This window comes from Zootoca vivipara, chromosome 11 (assembly GCF_963506605.1).
Source record: "Zootoca vivipara chromosome 11, rZooViv1.1, whole genome shotgun sequence".
In the NCBI taxonomy this organism is placed as follows: Eukaryota; Metazoa; Chordata; class Lepidosauria; order Squamata; family Lacertidae; genus Zootoca; species Zootoca vivipara.
Genome location: NC_083286.1, coordinates 20,900,378 through 20,921,689, shown reverse-complemented (window position 1 = coordinate 20,921,689; position 21,312 = coordinate 20,900,378). Strand labels below are relative to the sequence as shown.

Here is a 21,312-nt window from a genome sequence, read left to right as displayed (position 1 = left end):
AAAAATGTGTGATTACTTGCTTTATTGCAGTTGTGTGGAACCAAACTTGCAGTATCTCCAAGGTATGCCTGTATACCTACATCTTAGGACAGGGGTCACCAACCTAAGGCCCATGGGCCGGAAGCGGCCCCGCTTGCGCGCTGCACTAAACCGGCACAGTGTGGTGCGGGGACTCGCTTCCATGGTGCCGGAAATCGTGTCTGTGCAGACGCAGATGCCGGAAATTGCGGGTGCGGGCGCAATCCGGGCCACGGAGGGATCTCCGCGGGACCGATCTGGCCCAGGCAAGATAAACCTTGCTGACCCCTGATTTAGGATAACATGTCATGCATCTGTACTGTAATCCATGAAAGCTTTTGTCATTAAAAAAAGTTAGTCTTTAAGGTATAACAGGACTTGTTTTTGTAGCAAACTATGCATTTCTCCTTCAAGTCATATATTGGATGGATAATATTTCTCTAAAATTTCAAATAGATATGACAACATTTTATATTATTCTTGTTTGGCTACCAGGTGGTTTTAATTAGGTATTAGCAGCTGGCAAGCTGGACATCTGACTGGGACTGACTGTTGTCAAGGAAGCACAGCCTGGGCGATTGCTCTCTCCCTGCTGACTCTGCGTTACACCCCGGTGGAGGAATGCAGAAGCAGCAGGGAAGACGCACAGCATCAGAAGCAGAGTTCCCCCTCACTTGGGGCCTGCAGCAACCTGGCACTTGGCCTGGGTTTTGTTTACATTACTAAACATTTTCCTCAAGTACAAAAGTTTCCCCAGATCTCTTATTTGCTTCTTCTGCCAAGTCACTTTGCCTGATTCAGTTCTGTTTAGCGAAACATGTGCTAAACTGACCCAAAATAGTCACATCGAGTTTTCACAGGTCTAATTTCACTTAGTGTAAATCAGCCAAACCCCCATAAACACCTTTCGTATTCTGAAGTGGTGTCCACTCTCTCATCTCCAGCCAGCCAGAACCTGGTACATTTTATTTTCCTCAGGTCAGGCAAATTATTTATTTCCTGCCCTTCACCTTAAGCTCCCAGGGCAGATTACAACATTAAAACACGTTTAAAATAGTGTAAATCAACCTACAATCATAAAAAGAAGGGAGTCCTAAAAATATACACCTCAGGCGACAAAAGCCAGGGTAAAAAGATGTATATTCAGCATTTTCCGAAAGCTGTATAATGAAAGTGCCAGGTGCACCTGTGTGGGGAAGATGTTCCACAGTGCAGGGGCTTCCACAAAGAATGTCCTCTCCTGAGCCATCACCAACCTGAGTCTCTGAGGGCAGAGGAACTAGCAAGAGCCTCCCCTCTGCCAATTTTGTTGTACCTGTATAAGAGACAGGAGCATAGCTGCCAAGTTATCCCTTTTTTACAGGGATTTTCCCTTATGCTGAATAGGCTTCCTCGCGAGAAAAGCGAAAACTTGGCAGCCCATAACGTTTGACATACGCCAATGTATTAGAAATGACAAACAAGTGACTTGCTAACATCTTTGGTTTCTCTTTGATAGCACCATATTTTTAATTATACCCCAGAATTTGCCACCAAGTAGAATTCTACAAACTGCTATAAAATTAGGTAACAGAGCCATTTAAATTATGGGGATCCACCATATTGTGTGGCTGTTACCACACAAATAAATGCATTCAATTATTTAAAAATGATCCACAGATGGTATTTAACTCCTAATAGGTTGGCTAAGAACTACAAATCAGAATCAGAGACGTGCTGGAATTGTAAAGAAGTGGAGGGAACCTTTATTTTCATATGTGGTGGACATGTAAAAATGTAAAAGTAGATTGGGAAATTATTTATAATGAGTTGAAAAAAAATGTTTAAAATTACTCCCCCCCCCCAAAAAAACAGAGTCCTTTTTATTGGGATTAACCCAGACAGAAATTCCTAGGTGTCAGAAAAATTTATTTATGTATGCTACAACTGCGGCCCATGTTTTGTTAGCCCCAAAATGGAAAGTGAGCGAGGTCCCAACTAAAGAGGATTGGCAAATTAAGTTGACAGAACTTAACACATAGAATAAGAGGGCAAGAATTACATATATTTAAAGAAGAGTGGAAAACATTTATTGAATATATGGAAAATAACTACCACAGCTGAAAATGTTGGCAACATTAATATAAATCCAACAGTGCAAATAATACTTGATATAAAAGTGGAAAACTGATTTGAATGGTTATTGCAAAATATGCAGGAATGTATGATGTGTAAAATGAACCATGGAAGGGGAATAAGGGAAGGGCTGGTGACATCTGGAGGAGGAGAATCCAGGGGTCAGAGGTGGGGAGAGGCCAACACTCAGTTGCGAGGACTTTCTGCCCCTTTGTTGCCAGATGTCACAGAACGGGAGGGGGAGCCATCTGAGTCAGCCTCTTCTTTGCCCATTGAGAGAGAAGTTATCATAGTAGCCAAGGGGGCCACTGGCCAATGGGTGGGGCTGTAGGGGGCAGAGGTGGCAGGAGAGGTCAGAGAGACTGACTCAGATCCAAAACACCTGCAGGAACGCACACTTGTAAGCAGGGCTGCCTTAAACATATGCGGCGCCGGGGTGCAAATATCTGCCCGGCGCTGCCCCCCCCAAGGCTGCCTAGTCCCAGGCGTGCAGGAGGGCGGAGCTGGCCGGCTGCCTCAGTGTCTTGCCGGCTCGGTCACCCCCAAACTCGCAGCGCAGAGCTGCCAACAGCAGAAGAGCCTGCCACAGCGCTCTGACCAACGGACGGGCTCTTCCCTGGACGCAACTCTTGGGCCCCGGACTTTCAGCCTGGTGCCCCTGAGAGCCCGGCACCCAGGTGCCCCGCACCCCTAGCGCCTATGGGTAAGCACAGTTTTCTTGCTTGGGGTGAGTACCGAGGGGTGTATCAAGTCTTGGAATAATGTATTGGCTACTGCCTAGCTATGCATCTTGGGACGTGGGTGGTGCTGTGGTCTAACCCACAGAGCCTAGGGCTTGCTGATCAGAAGATTGGCGGTTCGAATCCCCGCGACGTGGTGAGCTCCCATTGTTCTGTCCCAGCTCCTGCCAACCTAGCAGTTCCAAAGCACGACAAGTGCAAGTAGATAAATAGGTACCGCTCCGGAGGGAAGGTAAACAGCGTTTCCGTGCACTGCTCTGGTTCACCAGAAGCGGCTTTGTCATGCTGGCTACAGGACCGGGAAGCTGTCTGCAGACAAACGGCGGCTCCCTCAGCCTCTAGAGCGAGATGAGCGCCGCAACCCCAGAGTTGTCTGCGACTGGACCTAATGGTCAGGGGTACATTTACCTTTTTAGCTATGCATCTTATAACTTTGTTTACAGACTTCTAAACCTTGTGTCCTGAACTTTGGATTAAAGCTGAGACTGTGAATTAAACTTTTGGGTTCCTCCTAACAAACACACATTGATATACCACCTCCTTCCAAGTGCATGGCAATTGCAACCACCCTACATACCCTTGAGCTCACAGCCAGCATCTACACACCAAGGAACCATGCCACCAGATATGGGTCCATGGGAAATAAAGCTTTAATGTAAGCAGGTAGGTGGGCACACACCCAGGCCACCCAAGCACAGAAGTGTGCAGCAACAACAGCAGCCTGCTCCACTACCCACCACACACACCAATGTGGGACCTCTCCTCATGTGGTGACAAAGCCAGCACCACAACAGACACCAGGGACCTCTGTCTGTACTAGTGACGGTGGCAATGATGGCAGCAGCAAAGAGGTCCCCAATCACAACCATGGCCTCCACTGCATCCAACAGTCACTTCCCCACTGGGCAGCAATCCAGCCACCTGAAACACCTCACAAATGCCTTTCATTAAGCTACAGGCTATTTCCCAAGAAGTTTTAGAGATAATAATTAGACTGTGTGTAACAGCAAACAGGTTATCCCAGCACAGTTTCGCTACTACTGACATGGCATCATTATTGTTTTAATCCTTTGTTGCTGTGCATCACTGCATAGAAACACAGAACTGTAGAGCTGGAAGAGAACGTGAGGGTCTCTAGTCCAACCCCCTGAAATGCAGGAATCTTTTGCCCAACGTGGGGCTCGAACCTACAACCCTGAGGTTGAGTCTCACGCTCTACCAATTGAGCTATATGATCAAAATCAGATCTCTTCTCCTGCACATGTTCTTTAATTACATCCAGAAAGGGCCCCCAGTAATCTCCTGATTGCAATATATTTTCAGAGCACCTGCTTATTGGCAGTGATCACATCACCATATATTTAAAGCAGTGTGCCTTTCAACCAGTGTGCCGTGGCACCCTAGGGTGCCATGAAGGATGGTCAGGGTGCCGTAGACAACACTGGCCTCTGTCCCTCTTTCCTTCCCTCCCTCCTCTGATGCCCTCTCGGATCACTGCCTCCCAGAGGCTCGCATGGCTGTTTGTTGCAGCAGCCCTGGCTACAAGCTCCCCAGGCGAATGGTGCCTCTGGAGCTGGCTCCTGTGGGAAGAATACAGATTTGGGGATGGATGAGTTAAGTGAAAAAGATGACAAACTAGAGAGGGTTAAACCTCTCACTCTATGGGTAGTGAGGGAGGTTCATCCATGGACAAAGAGGTCAGCTGTGGAGGCAAAAAAAGAAACTGTAGCCTTTATGTAGATTCACATGTGACAACTACCTTTGTGTGCATTTTACTGTGATGTGGTTTTGTGAAGTCAAGACTAGTAGCTACTTCCCAGCCTGTGTGCAGATGTAATAGGCAATGATCTACATGTGGTTGCACAATATTTCCCATGTGTAAGTAATATTTACCTGAGGAAAACAAGATTTATAAAGGGTATTCCTGAGTTGCCTGCAGACAAAATTGGTCCTTAGTAGTGACACCAAGATAAGGGGTTAAGTTAATAGGGGATTTATAACATATGCTCTAAACTTGGACCCCTAACTGCACACATTTTATTATAAAAAGTAAAAATACTTTATAGTGTGGCATCCAAAAGCATACAGAAAGTTAAGGATGAAGCCTAAAAATCTCTCTTTCCAGGGTGTAAGCCCCATTGAATTCAATAGCTTACTTCAGAGTAGACATAGTTAGGATTGTGCTCTTGGTCTGTTTAAATCAAGGGAGAAGATGGATGAAAAGAGATCACACAGTGAACACAGCATGTGAGCACTTGAAAAACGGCTTCATGTTTCCAAATTGCAAAAAAGAGAAGATCAAAGACTTTTTAACATCTTTCAAAGCTTCGGTTACAGACATGGATTCATTTTTTATTGAGCTGGAGTTTATAGGTAACATGTTTATAGGTTTCAAAACTGCTCTGGCACAAGGTGGTTTGTCTATAAAACCTTTCAAGACACAGTGCAAAAGAAACTTGTTATTAATGAGCATTGGCGTGAGATGCTCACAGTTAACAGTATTAGTTACAGGTGGGTAGCCGTGTTGGTCTGACGCAATCAAAACAAAATAAAAAAATCCTTCCAGTAGCACCTTAGAGACCAACTAAGTTTGTCATAGGTATGAGCTTTTGTGTGCATGCACACTTCTTCAGATACACACGAAAGCTCATACCTACCCTGTTTCTCATATTTTAAGACATACCCATAAAATAAGCCATAGCAGGATTTTTAAGCATTCAAGGAATATAAGCCATACCCCGAAAATAAGACATAGTGATAGGCACAGTAGCAATGTCGGCTGCGGCAGGAGGAGGAGGAAAAAATAAGACATCCCTTGAAAATAAGCCATAGTGTGTTTTTTTGAGGAAAAAATAAATATAAGACATGTCTTATAATATGAGAAACACGGTATGACAAACTTAGTTGGTCTCTAAGGTGCTACTGGAAGGATTTTTTTTTTTTGAGTTAACAGTATGTTTGTTTCTCTTATCATACTTTATTCCATACAAGTGAAATTTCCTAAGAGGTAAGTGGCATAGATTTAAAGAAGAAAGTAGGTGTCAAGAAATGTTGTTAATGCATTTCGGCTTCATTAACTACAAACCACAAAACCTGGGATCCCCTCCACACTGGTGCCAAAGTTTTGCAATTGTTTTGTGACATTTCACAGTGAAAAGCCCGCATTTTGCAGCGCTCCACACAGAAACAGAGTAATTGACACTCCAACCCGGGGGGGGGGGGCACAGGGGCACCAAAAACCCAATGTCCGATTCTCCAAACTGCTGCCAAAACATCGGCAAAAGTCCTGCAGCAGCCTTTCGTGGCCAAAACCCCATGTTCTGCATCGGACCCCAAAACAGAGTACTAAGCACTCTAACCCGCATGGTCACAGGATCACCCAAAACCAGATGTCGTCCAATTCACTCCAAACTGGGGAGGTTGCCCTGATGCATCCCCAGCTGTTCCTTTTGGCTACCTGTGATATCACAAAAGAATACGGTGGCTGCATGGGAAAAGGCAATTATTACTGGGATGGGGAACAAATGGAAGAAGTTCAGAAGAAAGAGACTCAGGGAAAGCTAGGTGTTTAGATGTTTAGAGTTCAGTGTGAGCTATGATGAGCCACAAAGATTCATGTTTGACTCTCACTTCTGCTCACAATGAAAGGCCATTGGGGTGGGTGGGGAGTTGTTAGGAGACACCTATTTCCCTCGCAGAGCTACAATTCCCTGTGAGGAGAGTCTGACTGTTAAACCAGGCATCTCCAAACTTCGGCCCTCCAGATGTTTTGGACTACAATTCCCATCATCCCTGACCACTGGTCCTCTTAGCTAGGGATAATGGGAGTTGTAGGCCAAAACATCTGGAGGGCCACAGTTTGGGGATGCCTGTGTTAAACCATTCTGGAAACAGTAGCTTTGTGAAAGGAACAGGCATCTCCCTGAAGGGGTGCCAACTTGAATAAAATATGGGGGGTGGGGGGCAGGTATGTCCCACCCCTCATAATTGATCACGTGGTGCAGTGCACACACACCATTTGAATGGCAATGCCCATCAACTTTAAGGGGGCCTAGCCCATCAAATCTCTTTTGGGAGGTGAAGCCCCCTCGGCCCCTAGGAATTGGCTCCTATGGCACCCCCTTAAATTACAGTTCCCAGTGACTGTTGAAGAGCTGTAACATTGCTTTGAATGTACAATGCTGATACAACCCTACAATTGCTAGACTGGCACCACCATGTGGCAAATGTATACTATACAGCCAAACCGAGCGAGCCTCAAATCCCTTGTGCAGCGCTCACAGAACCAGAGGCGCTTCTGTTGCATGTGACAGCAGCATTGCTCCCAGCAGTGAACACACATTTTCATGTGTCCTATTGGTTACCTGCAGGCAGGAGCTGCAGTTTAGTTCCGACGCTTTAATTTCAGCAAGGGAAAATCTCACACTGCACACAGGGAGGCATTTCCGAACAGCCGCAGATGGAATTGGGCTGTGTGTGCAAAAAAAAAAAAAAAAAAAGCATGGTAAATAAATTTAGCTAAGTAAATAAAAAAAATGCTTAGCTAAAACTAGAAATTGGGCGCTTGGGGTCAAAAGGAAGCAAATTAACAACTGTTAATACTTTAAATCAGGTTTTCAACCTTTTTGAGTTCACAGCTTCCTTGACCAACTACATTCTTCCTACAGCACCCTGTGGGGCCCAGTTGTGTCACCCCTTTCCTGCAGAGCTGGCAGCCTCTCACCCTTTTCAAAGGGTGTTCCCTCAGCCTCCTCTCCTTGAGGATATGATCACTGTGTCAAGAAGCAGGTGCTCTGAAAATAGAATGCATTCAGGAGATTACTGGAGGCCCTTTCTGGATGTAATTAAAGAACACATGCAAGAGAAGAGATCTGATTTTGATCATATAGCTCAGTTGGTAGAGCATGAGACTCTTAATCTCAGGGCCGTGGGTTCGAGCCCCACGTTGGGCAAAAGATTCTTGCATTTCAGGGAGTTGGGCTAGAGACCCTCACTGCGCTAGACAGATGAGTATCAGTCTTGCTGCTCTCGCTCCCCCCCAACATCTGGCTACACCCTTGTTTTTTTGGTTCCCCCAGCTAGGAATGTAGGTGTACTTAGGACGGCTACAAGGCGTATAAAGAGAAATCAAGCCGCCCGGGTTGTCCTAACAGTATTGCCTCCAACGATAAACATAGGCTCGGCGTCCCAACCCCACAGACGCGCAACTTGCGTTTGGGCGCGCCCGCCCGCTCGTCTTTTCGCCGCCTCCTTTCCCCGCCCAGGAGCCCCTGACGTCATCGCGGCCCGCCTCAAGCCCTGCCCCTCGCTTCGTCCCCTCCCCCCGCCCCTCAGAGGAGGCGCGTCCTCCTTCCGCTTTCACTCTCGCGTACGGGGCGCCTCCGGCCTAGCCCGGCCCCCTCTAGCGGTGCCTCTGAGCCCGAGCTCCTCCTCAGCTTTCGGGGGATGTCGCGCCCGAGCAGCGTCTCCCCTCGGCCTCCCGGAGGCGGAGGCGGCGGCGGTCCTCCCAGCGGGGGCCCGTCCACCGCCGCCGCCTCGTCCTCGTCGTCCTGCTCCGGCCGGACCAAAGGGCTGAAGGACATTCGCATCGACGAGGAGGTGAAAATCGCCGTGAACATCGCTCTGGAGAGGTTCCGATATGGGGACCAGCGAGGTAACGGTTCCCCTTCCCCCGAGGGTGGACCTGAAAGCGGCCCCAGTCGAAAGAGGCGGGTTTGTTATGGTGGGTCTTTGCGGGTCAGGGCGCCGAAGGAGTCCAGGCAACCAGTTGTAGTCGATGACAGGGTTGCTTTTCAGAAATCCTATTAAATCCGAACTCTTTTTTTGTTTTGTTTTTTGCAGCCTTGTGCTGAGCATCACCTGCCAGCACTACCTCTGCTGCATCCCTGGTGAAGGCATATTAGTCTTAGATAGATACTGTAGTTTATTGTCATTGTACATAGTATAACGAAATTGAATGCCATCCCATAAAAAACAAAACAAAAACACAATTACAGCCACACACACACACACCCATCACAACTCCCCAAGATCATATTATTTAGTTACAGCATTTAAGATGGTTATAGCTCTTGGATAGAAACTGTTTTTTAATCTATTCGTTCTTGATTTAATTGTTCTGTATGTCTTGCCTGAAGACAACGGTGCAGTGATCTCGCTTTTGTATGTACCTGCCAACTCCTAGAGGCTATGGGGTCTTGCCCCCCCCCCCAATGAAATATTTGAGGGGGCTGCCCCTCCCCCCCAATTGATGGGGTCAATTCAAATGGGGTCATTATTCAAATGGTGTCCGTGCACCATATGTGATCATGCTGGGTACGGCTTACTTGCCACCCCTCTATTTTATTCAAGTTGGCACCTCTGCCACAGACGTGGTGGCGTGGCTGTATGCATCCATAGCGAGCTGTCTTGCCACGGGGAGATCACCGTTCCCTCGTTTTCAGGGCTGTCTTAGTGGCTGGCAGCAACTCCGTGGACTAGGGAACTAATCTTCATCCTTTTCCAGTCTGGCACCCATCTTCAGTTCATATATCGCCCTTGCCCCCCAGATGTTGCTGGAGTTCAATTCATCGTCCCTGACGATACCGGTCATACTGGATTGGGTTGATGCAGAACTACAGGCCCCCATTGTCTACTATAGGGTGCAGTTTACCCCATTGGTCTCTTTAGTCCAGCGCTGCTATTTGAGATCCTTTCACTGGAGATGATGGGGATTGAACCGGGGATCCTGGGCATGCAATGCAGGAGATGTATCACTTATGTAGAAGAGGCCCTTCCCATATTTAAGTATGGCATATACCGTTTTTATCTGTAAGCTGACTTGAACTCCGTCAGGGGAAAAAGACAGAGTGTAAATGAAATAATAATACGGCATGCATATTTGCTTTTTCATGCACTTATATAGCAAAACCCAATGAATGGAGCTTGTTTGTCCTCTACCTCTGGACATACCGGAACAGCAGCTAATAGCTGTGGCTATTATCATAGCTTGTGGCAGTAACTTTCACACACTAATTGTTTTAAATTATGGTTTGTGTGACATATCTCCTTTGTTCCTTCTTCATCTTTCTTGATGATCAAATTCAATACATAGTGTGATGCTATTCATATCTACCCTGAAGTAAGCCTTATTACCCTTACCTCTCTCGCCCTCACCTCACCACTGTGATCCATGCGACAGTCACCTCCAGGCTTGATTATTGTAACTCACTCTACATGGGGCTGCCCTTGAAACTGACCAGAAACTCCAGCGGGTGCAGAATGCAGGTGCAGAAGACTCCTTATGGGGTTTTTGCCATGGGATCACATTCACCCAGTGCTATACCAGCTGCACTGGCTTATGGTGGAATACAGGATCAGGTTTAAGGTTATGGTTTTAACCTTTAAAGCCCTATACGGCCTAGGACCCTCTTACCTACAGGACCGCCTCCTGGTATGTCCCATGGAGGACCATACGGTCTACAAATAACAATACCCTGAAGATTCCGGGCCCCAGGGAGATTAGACTGGCCTTGACCAGAGCCAGGGCCTTTTTGGTCATGGCCCCGGCCTGGTGGAACGTTCTCTCACAAGAGACCAGGGCCTTGCAAGATTTGACATCTTTCCACAGGGCCTGCAAGACGGAGCTACTCCGCCAGGCCTTTGGTCAGGGTTCATTCTGACTCATTTTCTCTTTGTATAAGAACAAACATGAAGGAGGTTTCCCATCTTACTCACAGGTCTTTATAATACAGTATTCAGTGGAAACAGTTGGTCCTGGCGAGTATTAACCACTTTCAATTTTAACCTGAGGATTGTCATTTGTCCAGTTTTAACTTTAACTTTAATTAATTTTGGGATGCATTTGAATCAATTGATGGCTTGTTTTTATGCATATTGTATTATTTATATGATGTTAGCTGCTCTGAGCCTGGCTCGGGCCCGGTAGGGCGGGGTACAAATAAACATTTTGTTGTTGTTGTTGTTGAATTCAATGGGACTGAGTTCCAGGTGAGTGAGTGCAGTTCTTAGTTTATTGTCCTTAAATAGGCTTTGCTTGTTTATTCAGGGGTGATATATTTCTACTATTTAGACATAGTTGTATGTAGGCACATACAGTACGTGTATGCTTTCTCTTTCAGAAATGGAATTTCCTTCCTCCTTGACTAGTACTGAAAGAGCCTTCATTCATCGACTGAGTCAATCGCTTGGTTTGATTTCTAAAAGTAAAGGGTAAGTAAGTACCTTGCCAAAAATACTTACCCATGTGAATGGGAAAATGTGCATCTTTCTGGCACAGTTTTGTTTTTCAGTTTTGAGTAGTGTCTTGAGGTGGAATTCTTCCTGAGATATCTGTTGACACTGTTGCGGTGAGATATCTGTTGACACTGTTGGGGCAGATTCTTAATTTGGCCTTTCCCGATTACCTGTGATAAGTAGTTGTTCCTTTCAGGTGACCATATATGGCTCCCAAGTTTGGACTGTGTAGCTATTGCTGCAATAACTTTTCCTTCTGCATGCTACCTGCTTTGTAAGGCAGCAGAGATTGACTGCTGTAGCTATAATGCCACTGCTATACCAAAGTATTTGGAGCACACCAGGTTGAGGAAAGGCTGTGGCTTGCTCTGAGGGGCTAGGGTTCTTATATATTGGGCTACTAAACTGAGATATGATTGTCCCTAATGAGACTATTGTGTCAGACAGTGAAGAGATTTGAAACATACCTACTGGAGAACAAGACCCAACCAAATCAGGTTTGAAGTTAGATGTTTACTATGCCAAACATCTAACCAGGTGGGACCCAGGTGGTGCTGTGGTTAAACCACTGAGCCTAGAGCTTGCTGATCAGAAGGTCGGCGGTTCGAATCCCTGTGAAGGGGTGAGCTCCCGTTGCTTGGTCCCAGCTCCTGCCAACCTAGCAGTTCGAAAGCACGTCAAAATGCAAGTAGATAAATAGGAACCGCTACAGCGGGAAGGTAAACGGTGTTTCCATGTGCTGCTCTGGTTTGCCAGAAGCAGCTTTGTCATGCTGGCCACATGACCTGGAAGCTATACGCCGGCTCCCTCGGCCAATAATGCGAGATGAGCGCGCAACCCCAGAGTCGGTCACGACTGGACCTAATGGTCAGGGGTCCCTTTACCTTACCTTTATGCCAAACATTAAGCCATTTTGATACTTTGTCTTTATGCGGGTACAGTGGTACCTCGGGTTTCAGACGCTTCAGATTACAGACTCCACTAACCCAGAAATAGTATCTCGGGTTAAGAACTTTGCTTCAGGATGAGAACAGAAATCACATGGTGGTGGCACAGCAGCAGCGGGAGACCCCCATTAGCTAAAGTGGTACCTCAGGTTAAGAATGGACTTCTAGAACGAATTAAGTTCTTAACCTGAAGTACCACTGTACTTAAACCAAGATAAATCTAGGGCGTGTAGAATCTGAAACAATATTTCTGAGTCAGTGTAGCTGACACTGACTCGGAAAGCTAAGCAATGTGTTTAGAGTTTAATTCACGTATTTGGGGACTCCTAGCATATCTTAATGTTTTGAGAAAACTTCTTCACTGTGAGTCTTATAATTCATCTGTGTTTGTAAAGTTACTCCCGGTGCTGAATATGAAATGATTCTTCCTTTTTTTATTTTTTAGGAAAGGTGCAAGCAGATATTTAACTGTGAAGAAAAAAGATGGCTCAGAGTTGGCACATACAGTAATGACATGTAATTTGATTCCCAACACAAAACATGCTATTAGAAGCCTTGTACAGCGATTTCCAGTCACCAATAAAGAGCGCACCGAGCTTCTACCAAAGACAGAGAGAGGAAATGTTTTTGCTGTTGAAGCTGGTGTGTTGAGTATATTCTGTTAAGAAATATAATGGTGAATTGTGAAGGGAAAATGTATTGCATACCCCAAGCTATGCTTGGAAACTCTTGGAGGTCTATAGCGTATGTGTGTATATTGACACAATTACAGCTGCATAATGTTTTTGCAAATGGGGTTGTCATATAAGTGCTGGTGTGTTCATTGCATTTTGATGGTGCTGCAAGAGACTTGGCTTTTATGGCACTACCTTGCTGCCATTTTATTTTTGAAAAGCATTGCTAGGTGGAGAATGAAAGCTCTTCACCTTGCAAGCTGTGCATTCTGATAATATGAGATACACCTAAATGTGCACAACCATGCACTATCTTTTCAAATTAAAATGCGCAAAAATTGTGGCACATCAAACCAAAGGAGACCATGACTTGGTTCCCCTATGCCCCCTCTATTAACAGAAGGCACTCATGGGAGGACAAGCCATTTTTGCCAGTTCAGTATTCCCAGGCAGCCTCTTGTATTATTTCCCACACTGTTTCTGGCAAGTCCCCCAGCCCTACCAAGCAGATTTTGAGGAAGGAATTTGAGGTGAACGTCCTACCTTTCCTGTCTGTAAGCCAGGAGTATTCTGTAAGCAGATATGGATATTGGGTGGACAATCAAAAAATGTAAACAAAGAGACAGATACAGGGCTCTTCCTGTGATGCTTCCAAAGCAATTTTATACTTGTCTAGCCGTGTAAAAAGATAATTTTCTCTCTAGAAAACATGCATTTCTTCTTACGGTAGACTGAAGCTCAATGGTATGATCTACGGTTTTGCTGTGTTATGGAGCACTGTGGGATGCTGTGCTAAAGCCATTTCAACCCCACCAAACCATATGCATGGAAAAAGATTGGGAAATTGTGTGGTTCAGTGACCAATGAAGAAATAGCCTAACAAGACTAACAAGAACAGTCATTAACAGCTTTCAGTAAGGACCAAAGTTTGTGACATGCTATGTCGCAGATGTTCAGAGCAGCCACAGCAGCACTAATTGTTGTGCGGCTGCTAAACTGCAACCTTAAGTTTGGCTGTAAACATGAGCAAAGCTAAATGTGTAAGTGAAGCATACCATTTCTAAAGATAAAAGCCTTGTTTGTGCTTAGGGTTGAGCACTCCCCAACCCCTGTGTAGTGATATAATTATGCGCTGTTAGCACGGTTGTTTACTTCCCCCTCCCCCAAACTAATCTTGATTAGTTTGGTAGGAAGTATTCAATTTTACATACTTAAAGACTGGGCGCACATCTGTTTAAATTAATAGCAAGTTTGGTGTAGTCATCACTTTTGTCTTTTCTTAGAGAATAGAGAAATGAGCAAAACAAGTGGGCGACTTAACAATGGCATTCCTCAAATCCCAGTGAAACGGGGAGAATCTGAATTTGATTCGTTTCGGCAGTCTCTACCAGTTTATGAGAAGCAGGATGAAATTGTTAGAATTATTAAAGAAAATAAAGTTATTTTGATTGTGGGGGAAACTGGATCAGGAAAAACTACTCAGGTATGTATTCTATCAGAATTTGAAATGGAAAGATCTTTTGAATTGCATATTTTCAAATTCCAAAATAGTTTACATCTCAAGTATTTAGTTTTGTCTACTAATGGAAATACACTTTCATTTTGATGGCTTTTTTTTCTGGTTCCTTATAAAGTGTTTCAACAACTTTGATTTCCTATGCATTTTACTACTGAAGCATCTTTTTGCAGAAAACTAATATCTACTTGGGACACTTGGAGTGGGTTTGGCTGGACCACATTCTCAGTTGGTGATAATAAATTGTGTCCTGGTTCACATGTCATCCTAAATTAAAATATTGCTGAGCAGGACTCCTTGAGCATGTGGGCTCCCAGAGAAGAGCTTGAGCTGTATTGCTCTTGCCTGGTCCAAGGTTTGGTCTAGTATGCCATCTGAACAGGTGCTTGTGATTAAGTTCTCTCTTCACCCACCAGGAGCTGTAACCAAAAGTCCTGGTTTGAACAAGATACTGAGTCAGCCTTTGGCTTTGATTGGCATGGCATAGCAGCATAAAGAACCTCTTCTTCAGTAGCCTGCACAGATTGGCTCAGTATGATGTGTGAACTGGGCCTCTTGTGAGGAGGGTGCAGATTACAAATTTTTCAACACTAATCTAAAATCTCTGTGTTCAGATTCCCCAGTTTCTACTTGATGACTGCTACAAAAATGGAATACCATGTCGCATATTTTGCACTCAGCCAAGACGTTTGGCAGCAATTGCTGTGGCTGAAAGGGTTGCTGCTGAAAGAAGAGAGAAGATTGGGCAGACGATTGGCTATCAAATCCGATTGGAAAGCAGGTCCTGCCAATATTGCTTGTAGTTTTGGATAGAAAGTGTTTTGGAAATATTTAGAAAAATGTGTGACAATGGAGCAGAAACGTATTACAGTCATACCTTGGAAGTCGAACGGAATCTGTTCCGGAAGTCTGTTTGACTTCCAAAACGTTCGGAAACCACTTCCGGTTTTTCAATCGTTCAGGAGCCGGAACGTTTGACTCCCAAGGGCGTTTGGTAGCCGAGATATGACTCTACTTGCAAATACAAGTTTAACGGAGTAATTACCTGCTCCCTCTGTTCTTTGCGGCCCTTCCTTTCAGAGGTAAGGCAGGTAGCCATGAGGGGCTCCAGACATGGCTGCTATGCTGTTTTGCACAGCTCACCTCTGATGGCACCTGCAATTTCTTTATGAACTTCCTCAAAAGTCAAAGCCATCCGCTGAGTCTCTGCATTGGGTGAAGACCTCTTTGTCAAGGTCTTTTAGCCTCCTCCCTTTGCTTTGCTGTTTTAGTAACATTTCCTGCTTTTTCTATTGATTGTTTTAATTGAAAGCCATGCTGAAACTTGTGAAGTTGAAGGAGTGGGGTATTTTAAATAAAAAAATTAAATGTGTATTGCATAACGCGTCCATGACACTGTTAAACAGGGCTGCAATATGGAGCCTAAGAAATAGAAGCAAAAGAGCTCTCCGGCTCAGAAGATACCAACAGTATAGCATTGTAAAAGTCCATAGGTGGAAGGCTCGAAAAAAGACACTCCAATGAGCAGTTTTCAGAAGTCAGTATGTTGATCTGTTCCATGCATTCTGACAGTGAAGACAAGGGTGTATGTATCAGAGAGAGAGGGAGACTGAGTGTGTGTTTTATGCTCCCTTTCTGAACATACTACTATATAAAACATGGTTTTGTGCTGAAGACAAGAAGAGGGGCTGTTGTTTCTCAAGCAAGTGGTTATTTGCAGTCTTGTGTCACTAAACGTTGTAGGTCAGATAGTATTTATGCATAGTCAACAATCTTATGCAGGGCTGAGTGTGATAAATTTGTGCTAATACCTTTGCAATAACTTCATTTCTGTGATGTGTGCAAATACTTCTTCATAAGCTGTTGTGTATTTTTAACAGGGTCTCTCCAAAGACGCTTTTAACATTTTGCACTAATGGTGTATTACTTCGTACATTAATGGCAGGAGATAGTGCACTGTCAACTGTAACTCATGTTATTGTGGTAAGATTGACTAATTATTTCTCATGAAAATAACTCTGCCAAAGTTGCAAAACTTAAAGTTCTTCTTGTTAGTTCTTTATTAAACTTTATGCATAAATTGACACAAGGAGCACCATGATCAACTTTATAGCTTTGGAGTTGGCTTACACACGAAGGAACTTGTAGTTGAATGCATGACTTTGGGCCACTTGCTGTCAGATGTGTTTATTCAGATAACTCAGAGGCTCCAAATAGCTTATGGTAGGCACATAAAGCTTGATAACTACAATTCTGAACTTGAGCTGTGTCTACCGTAGCCAACAGATTACTAAAGCCTTAAATGGCTCAAGATCAAGGGCGGTATAGAAATTAAAATAATAAATTAATAATAAAAATAAAAATAAATAAATAAATAATAATGATGATAAATAAAGCTAACACTATTTGGAGGCAACTGCAGCAGGAGAAAGGCAGCACAGGCCCAGTTTTTATTCAATAAAGTTGTCTTTAGTGGATGGTGAATGGCTGATTAAAAACTAAAGGAGAGCTTAACTGTCATGTCTGCTATGGTGTAAACTTGTCATCAGCAGAGAACTGTGGAATGATGTGTGCACAAGTGAACTATAAAGAGTACACAGGTGTTAACATGTATCCCACAACATCAGATGTGCTGCTAGACTGATGTCTTGGTGAAACCTTGTGCTCAGTGAAGCAAAGAGCATGCTCACAAGAGAAAGCATGAGGGGGATAAGAGAATAGGGTGGCATGTCTGCAAGAATGGCTCTGTAGGAGTTGGAAAGAACATTAGACCTAGCACGCTGAATAAATTTAAGCTAGCAAAGTGTTAGTCAAATAAGCTTACTTTAGCACTTCTACTAATATGAGAAACGGTACTGCATCTGGATGAATGCTGGGTTAATTCTATATAGATCACAATAAATGCCTAGCAGGTGTATTTGCAAGAATATAAAACTGTTGTCAACAAATGACAAAATTTGTAATACAGAAGCTACGTAGTATACTGTGGCAAACTTCTTAAGCTTTGTTCTAAAGAGGGTTCTCTTTCTTGTTTATGTTGCAGGATGAAGTCCATGAGAGAGATCGGTTCAGCGACTTCTTGTTAACAAAGTTAAGAGATACACTACAAAAACACTCATCGTTGAAACTCATACTTTCTAGTGCTGCCCTGGATGTGAACCTCTTTCTCAGATATTTTGTTGGCTGTCCAGTGATATATAGTAAGTTCAAATGCTAGTAGGAATCACTCTACTAAATTAAGTTGAATGCATTTTCCTTAGGTGTAGTATATGTCAAACCTTGGAAACAAATCAATGTTACTATTACTATTGCTGCTACTGCCTTTCACATACATGTCTCAAGGCAATGTGCAAAATGCAACAAAGGAGCTGAAAAAACAGGTAAAAGTTACACAGAAATTGAGAGCAGATATAATTAAAAACAATACAAAATAGACATCCATGGCAGAGACCTATTCATCTGGCTGAGAAAGCTTGTAACAATTAGTACAAAATTTTCTTAATCCAATATGCAAATATTAAAGCTGCATTTCTATAAGTCTAGAACTGCTTTTTTGGTACATATTTACTATTTTTACATGGCATATGTATATCTATATACAGTATGTAAACTTTGGGATACGTAAGTGGAAAACCCGGAAGTATATTTCTGGGTTTTTGCCGCATGCGCAGAAGTGTTCTACTGCCACGTATGCGCAAAAGTGGTCCCTCTGCTTGCGGAAACCTCGGGATCCAACTGGAGCTCCGGAATGGATCCCATCCGCAACCAGAGGTACCACTGTATAGAGAGAAATATTTAGCAGTTTGAAACCTGTAAGGTACAGGTTTAAGCATGATATTGATGATTTAGCATAAACTTGATTATTTATATTCATGTCTTCAGTACCAGGAAGACCATTTGAAGTAAAAGAGATGTTCCTTGAAGACCTACTAAGAAGCACAGGCTATACGAATAAAGAGATGATCAAATACAAAAAGGAAAAACAGCGAGGTTGGTATCTATATATGCAAGTGTTAGAAGGGAGATGTATCTAGAGATAACCAAAATTGCAAGCATCCCCCCCCAAATATACTGTGAAACACTAGTAAGTAAATATACATCTTCATCTTTACTCCTTTTCTTTGTGTAAAACATTTAAAAATGTTCTCCAGAGGAAAAACAACAGACAACTCTGACTGAGTGGTATTCTGCACAAGACAACAGCAAGCCAGAATTGCAGCGCCAGAGAGCAATACCGAATGTGGCTGAAGAATATGATCTGTTGGATGATGGCGGTGACACAGTGTTCAGTCAGTTGGTATGAATTTGTTGAAGGATTCCAATATTTCATGTTGATAGGCATTGTTATGAAACAAGAACGGTATGATCTGGATTCAAATTTCCACCAACATTCATTTGCTTATGAAGCTCATAGTCAGCATAATCTCCTCTGCATACACAACAGATGTGCATTCAAAGAGGTCCCCCTGACTTTTCCTACTCTCCAGGATTTCTGTAAAGTCAGGCTTCTGTTTCTCCTTTCCAAGTGACTCTACTGTTTTCATACAATATGTGTTACAGTGATTATACCTATTTTTGTGTTTGTGCATGGTGGGGCTCTCTCTTTTTTTTTTACACCTATGTGTAATTCTGTTGGGGTGCCTTGCCTTCTGCTGAGGACTTTCTCTCACTTTGGCACAGTAAAAGCTACTTTTAAACTTGAGAGGGAGGGGCTGCCATTAAGAACAGGAAATTAAGACAGCAAAAAGCTCCACTATGTATATAGATCAAGGTGCATGCTTCCTTGGCCTTTCTTTAACTTAAGAGTGTTACTTCCCATATTGTATATTATTCATGACAATCAACCTGGAAGAAATCCTATCTGTAAAGTCAAAGAAAGGCCAATGGAGCATGCACCTAGCATGCAAGTTTTGAAACATTGAAGCCTCTTATTCTGTCAGTTTCAGGGTGAGGAAGTAGCAACTGGAGATCGTCTGTTGCTCTTAGATAGCATTCAGATAAAATGGTAATGTTGTTTCCTTATTTTCAGGCTGAAAAAGATGTCAACTGCCTTGAACCTTGGTTAATTAAAGAAATGGATGCTTGTCTCTCTGATATTTGGCTACACAAAGACATTGATGCCTTTGCACAGGTGTTCCACCTTATTTTAACTGAAAATGTCAGTGGTAAGTTTGCATTCCTAACTTTCCCTTGCTGAACTGTGCACCTAAGCCACAAATACATTATTTGCCCTAAAAAATAATAATCTGGTCCATACCTTTTAAAAATAATATGTGTTTTCTTGGAGTTAGGTGTTTTCTGGAACTCTTTAAAATTATTTTTGAATAAGTGGACTGGGACTAATGAGCAATCACTATAGGCAAGATCTAACCCTCTGGAGCAGGGGGTAGGGTGGCTGTGCGGGTGGCGGCGGCGGGGGGGGGGGGATGGCAAGTTTAATTTGCAAAAATGGAAGGTCATTGTGCAAGTGGAATGCCACAGTTGGTGTTTCTGCAATATTCGTATTTTCCCAAAGCATAGGAAGCTGCCCTATACTGAACCAGATCATTAGTTCATCTAGCTCAGTTTGTCCACACTGACTGTCAGTGATTGAACCTGCGACCTTCTGCTTGCAACACAGATACTGTACCACTGAGCAATTCCTTTTCCTTAAACATGCAGCTTAGTCTTCTGTATATTTCCTCTGGAGCATAGGTTTGAACCCAAAGTAATAAGAATGCATGCAAGCTACTCTTTAAAGTTGTGGACCCTGGGTTAGTTGAAATCAATGGAGTGCATTTGCCATAATTTAAATGGACTTCCCATTGATTTCAGTGGGAACTAAGTGCAACTAACTTGGTATGGATCCAACCCAGAATGTTCTGAAAATATTTTGCGAAAATAGTTTGCAGAGTTGAGCATTTGTTAAACACTAACTTTCCCCTTCTCCTTGTCCTAGTTGACTACAGGCACAGCGAGACAAGTGCAACGACTTTAATGGTAGCTTCTGGAAGGGGTTTCTTGAGTCAAGTAGAACAGCTGATTGGTATGGGAGCAAACATTCACATCAAATCATCCAATGGCTGGTAAAACAATCTCATTGCAACTTTCCCCCATTCATTTCTTTGTATTTTAAACAACAAGAAGATTATTTTGTTAGTTCCCACACTATTTACCTCTGCATTGCTGGTGCTATACTCTGTATTGCCTGAGATCTGGCAGACCCAATTTTCAGAGATCCAATCAGTTGTAATTGATTTCAGTGTTTGCTTAAATATTTGTGTGATTATGCTGAAGTAGATAGAAGAAATTTCAACAATTCATAGCTAATATAGTGGGAAGTGGGAGATGTCCTTCTCTTGCCCTACAAGACAAAACCATCACAGTCTGTTGCATTACTAAAGGAACTAGCTCCTGTCTACTAGCCTGCGACTTCCCCACCCCTGAAGAGCAAAACCTCAACAAACCTAACTATAATGAGTGGGATACTTTTACTGTTTACTGCTGCCTTCCCACAGGGGTAATCTGTGGGGGCCCACATTCCAGTAGTGGACATAACATCAGTGAATGGGGCCAGAGCAGACAGTGGGCAGAACATCCTCCCCCCCCTCCTTTTACCTCCCTACTTTCTCTTTCTGTCTGCTCCTCCATTTTCCCCCTCCTTGCAACTTGCATGGAAGTAGGTTGAGGGTTTGCCTGAGATCTGCAGGTTTGCTCACCCTTGATGTAATGTGCCACATGATTTTGTCCAAAAATTTAAAAGTCTCCTATGTGAATATTTTTTTTAATTTATTTCCACAATTCATTTGGTTTAGTTTGGTAGTTTATAGTGCTATGAGTTCAACTAATAAATACAAGTTGTGTAGAATCTTTTTACTCTAAGTTTGTATTAGTTCTGCTTTTTCCGATTAGTGGAACCCTATTCAGACATGCCTCTAATGAGGATGGAGGACTCAGTATGTACCTCCTTCTCCCACGCCCACCATGCCCTCACTATCCACATGGTAGATGTCATGTTAAAACAGGGCTCATGCACGCAGGCTAGATCTGCATGATGATTACCGCCCTGTCTTTGAGAAGCAATGCAT

General features: G+C 43.6%; 1 protein-coding gene and 1 non-coding gene across 3 annotated transcripts in view; both read left to right on the top strand.

The window, feature by feature from the left end:
- The first annotated feature begins 7,752 nt into the window (after positions 1 to 7,752).
- On the top strand, positions 7,753 to 7,825 carry TRNAK-CUU (transfer RNA lysine (anticodon CUU)). The gene has a single exon. It is a non-coding gene; the product is annotated as a tRNA-Lys (tRNA).
- Positions 7,826 to 8,222: 397 nt separating this feature from the next.
- YTHDC2 (YTH N6-methyladenosine RNA binding protein C2) overlaps positions 8,223 to 21,312 on the top strand; it is a 34,156-nt gene continuing 21,066 nt past the window's right edge. For both annotated transcript variants that reach the window (XM_035099961.2, XM_035099960.2), the window contains exons 1-11: positions 8,223 to 8,526; positions 10,994 to 11,084; positions 12,501 to 12,697; positions 14,013 to 14,212; positions 14,860 to 15,026; positions 16,126 to 16,228; positions 17,289 to 17,445; positions 18,128 to 18,235; positions 18,397 to 18,542; positions 19,275 to 19,410; positions 20,184 to 20,310. In XM_035099961.2, coding sequence (XP_034955852.1) covers positions 8,319 to 8,526; positions 10,994 to 11,084; positions 12,501 to 12,697; positions 14,013 to 14,212; positions 14,860 to 15,026; positions 16,126 to 16,228; positions 17,289 to 17,445; positions 18,128 to 18,235; positions 18,397 to 18,542; positions 19,275 to 19,410; positions 20,184 to 20,310 — 1,640 coding nt within the window. In that variant the 5' untranslated portion in view covers positions 8,223 to 8,318. The remainder of the gene's footprint in view (positions 8,527 to 10,993; positions 11,085 to 12,500; positions 12,698 to 14,012; positions 14,213 to 14,859; positions 15,027 to 16,125; positions 16,229 to 17,288; positions 17,446 to 18,127; positions 18,236 to 18,396; positions 18,543 to 19,274; positions 19,411 to 20,183; positions 20,311 to 21,312) is intronic.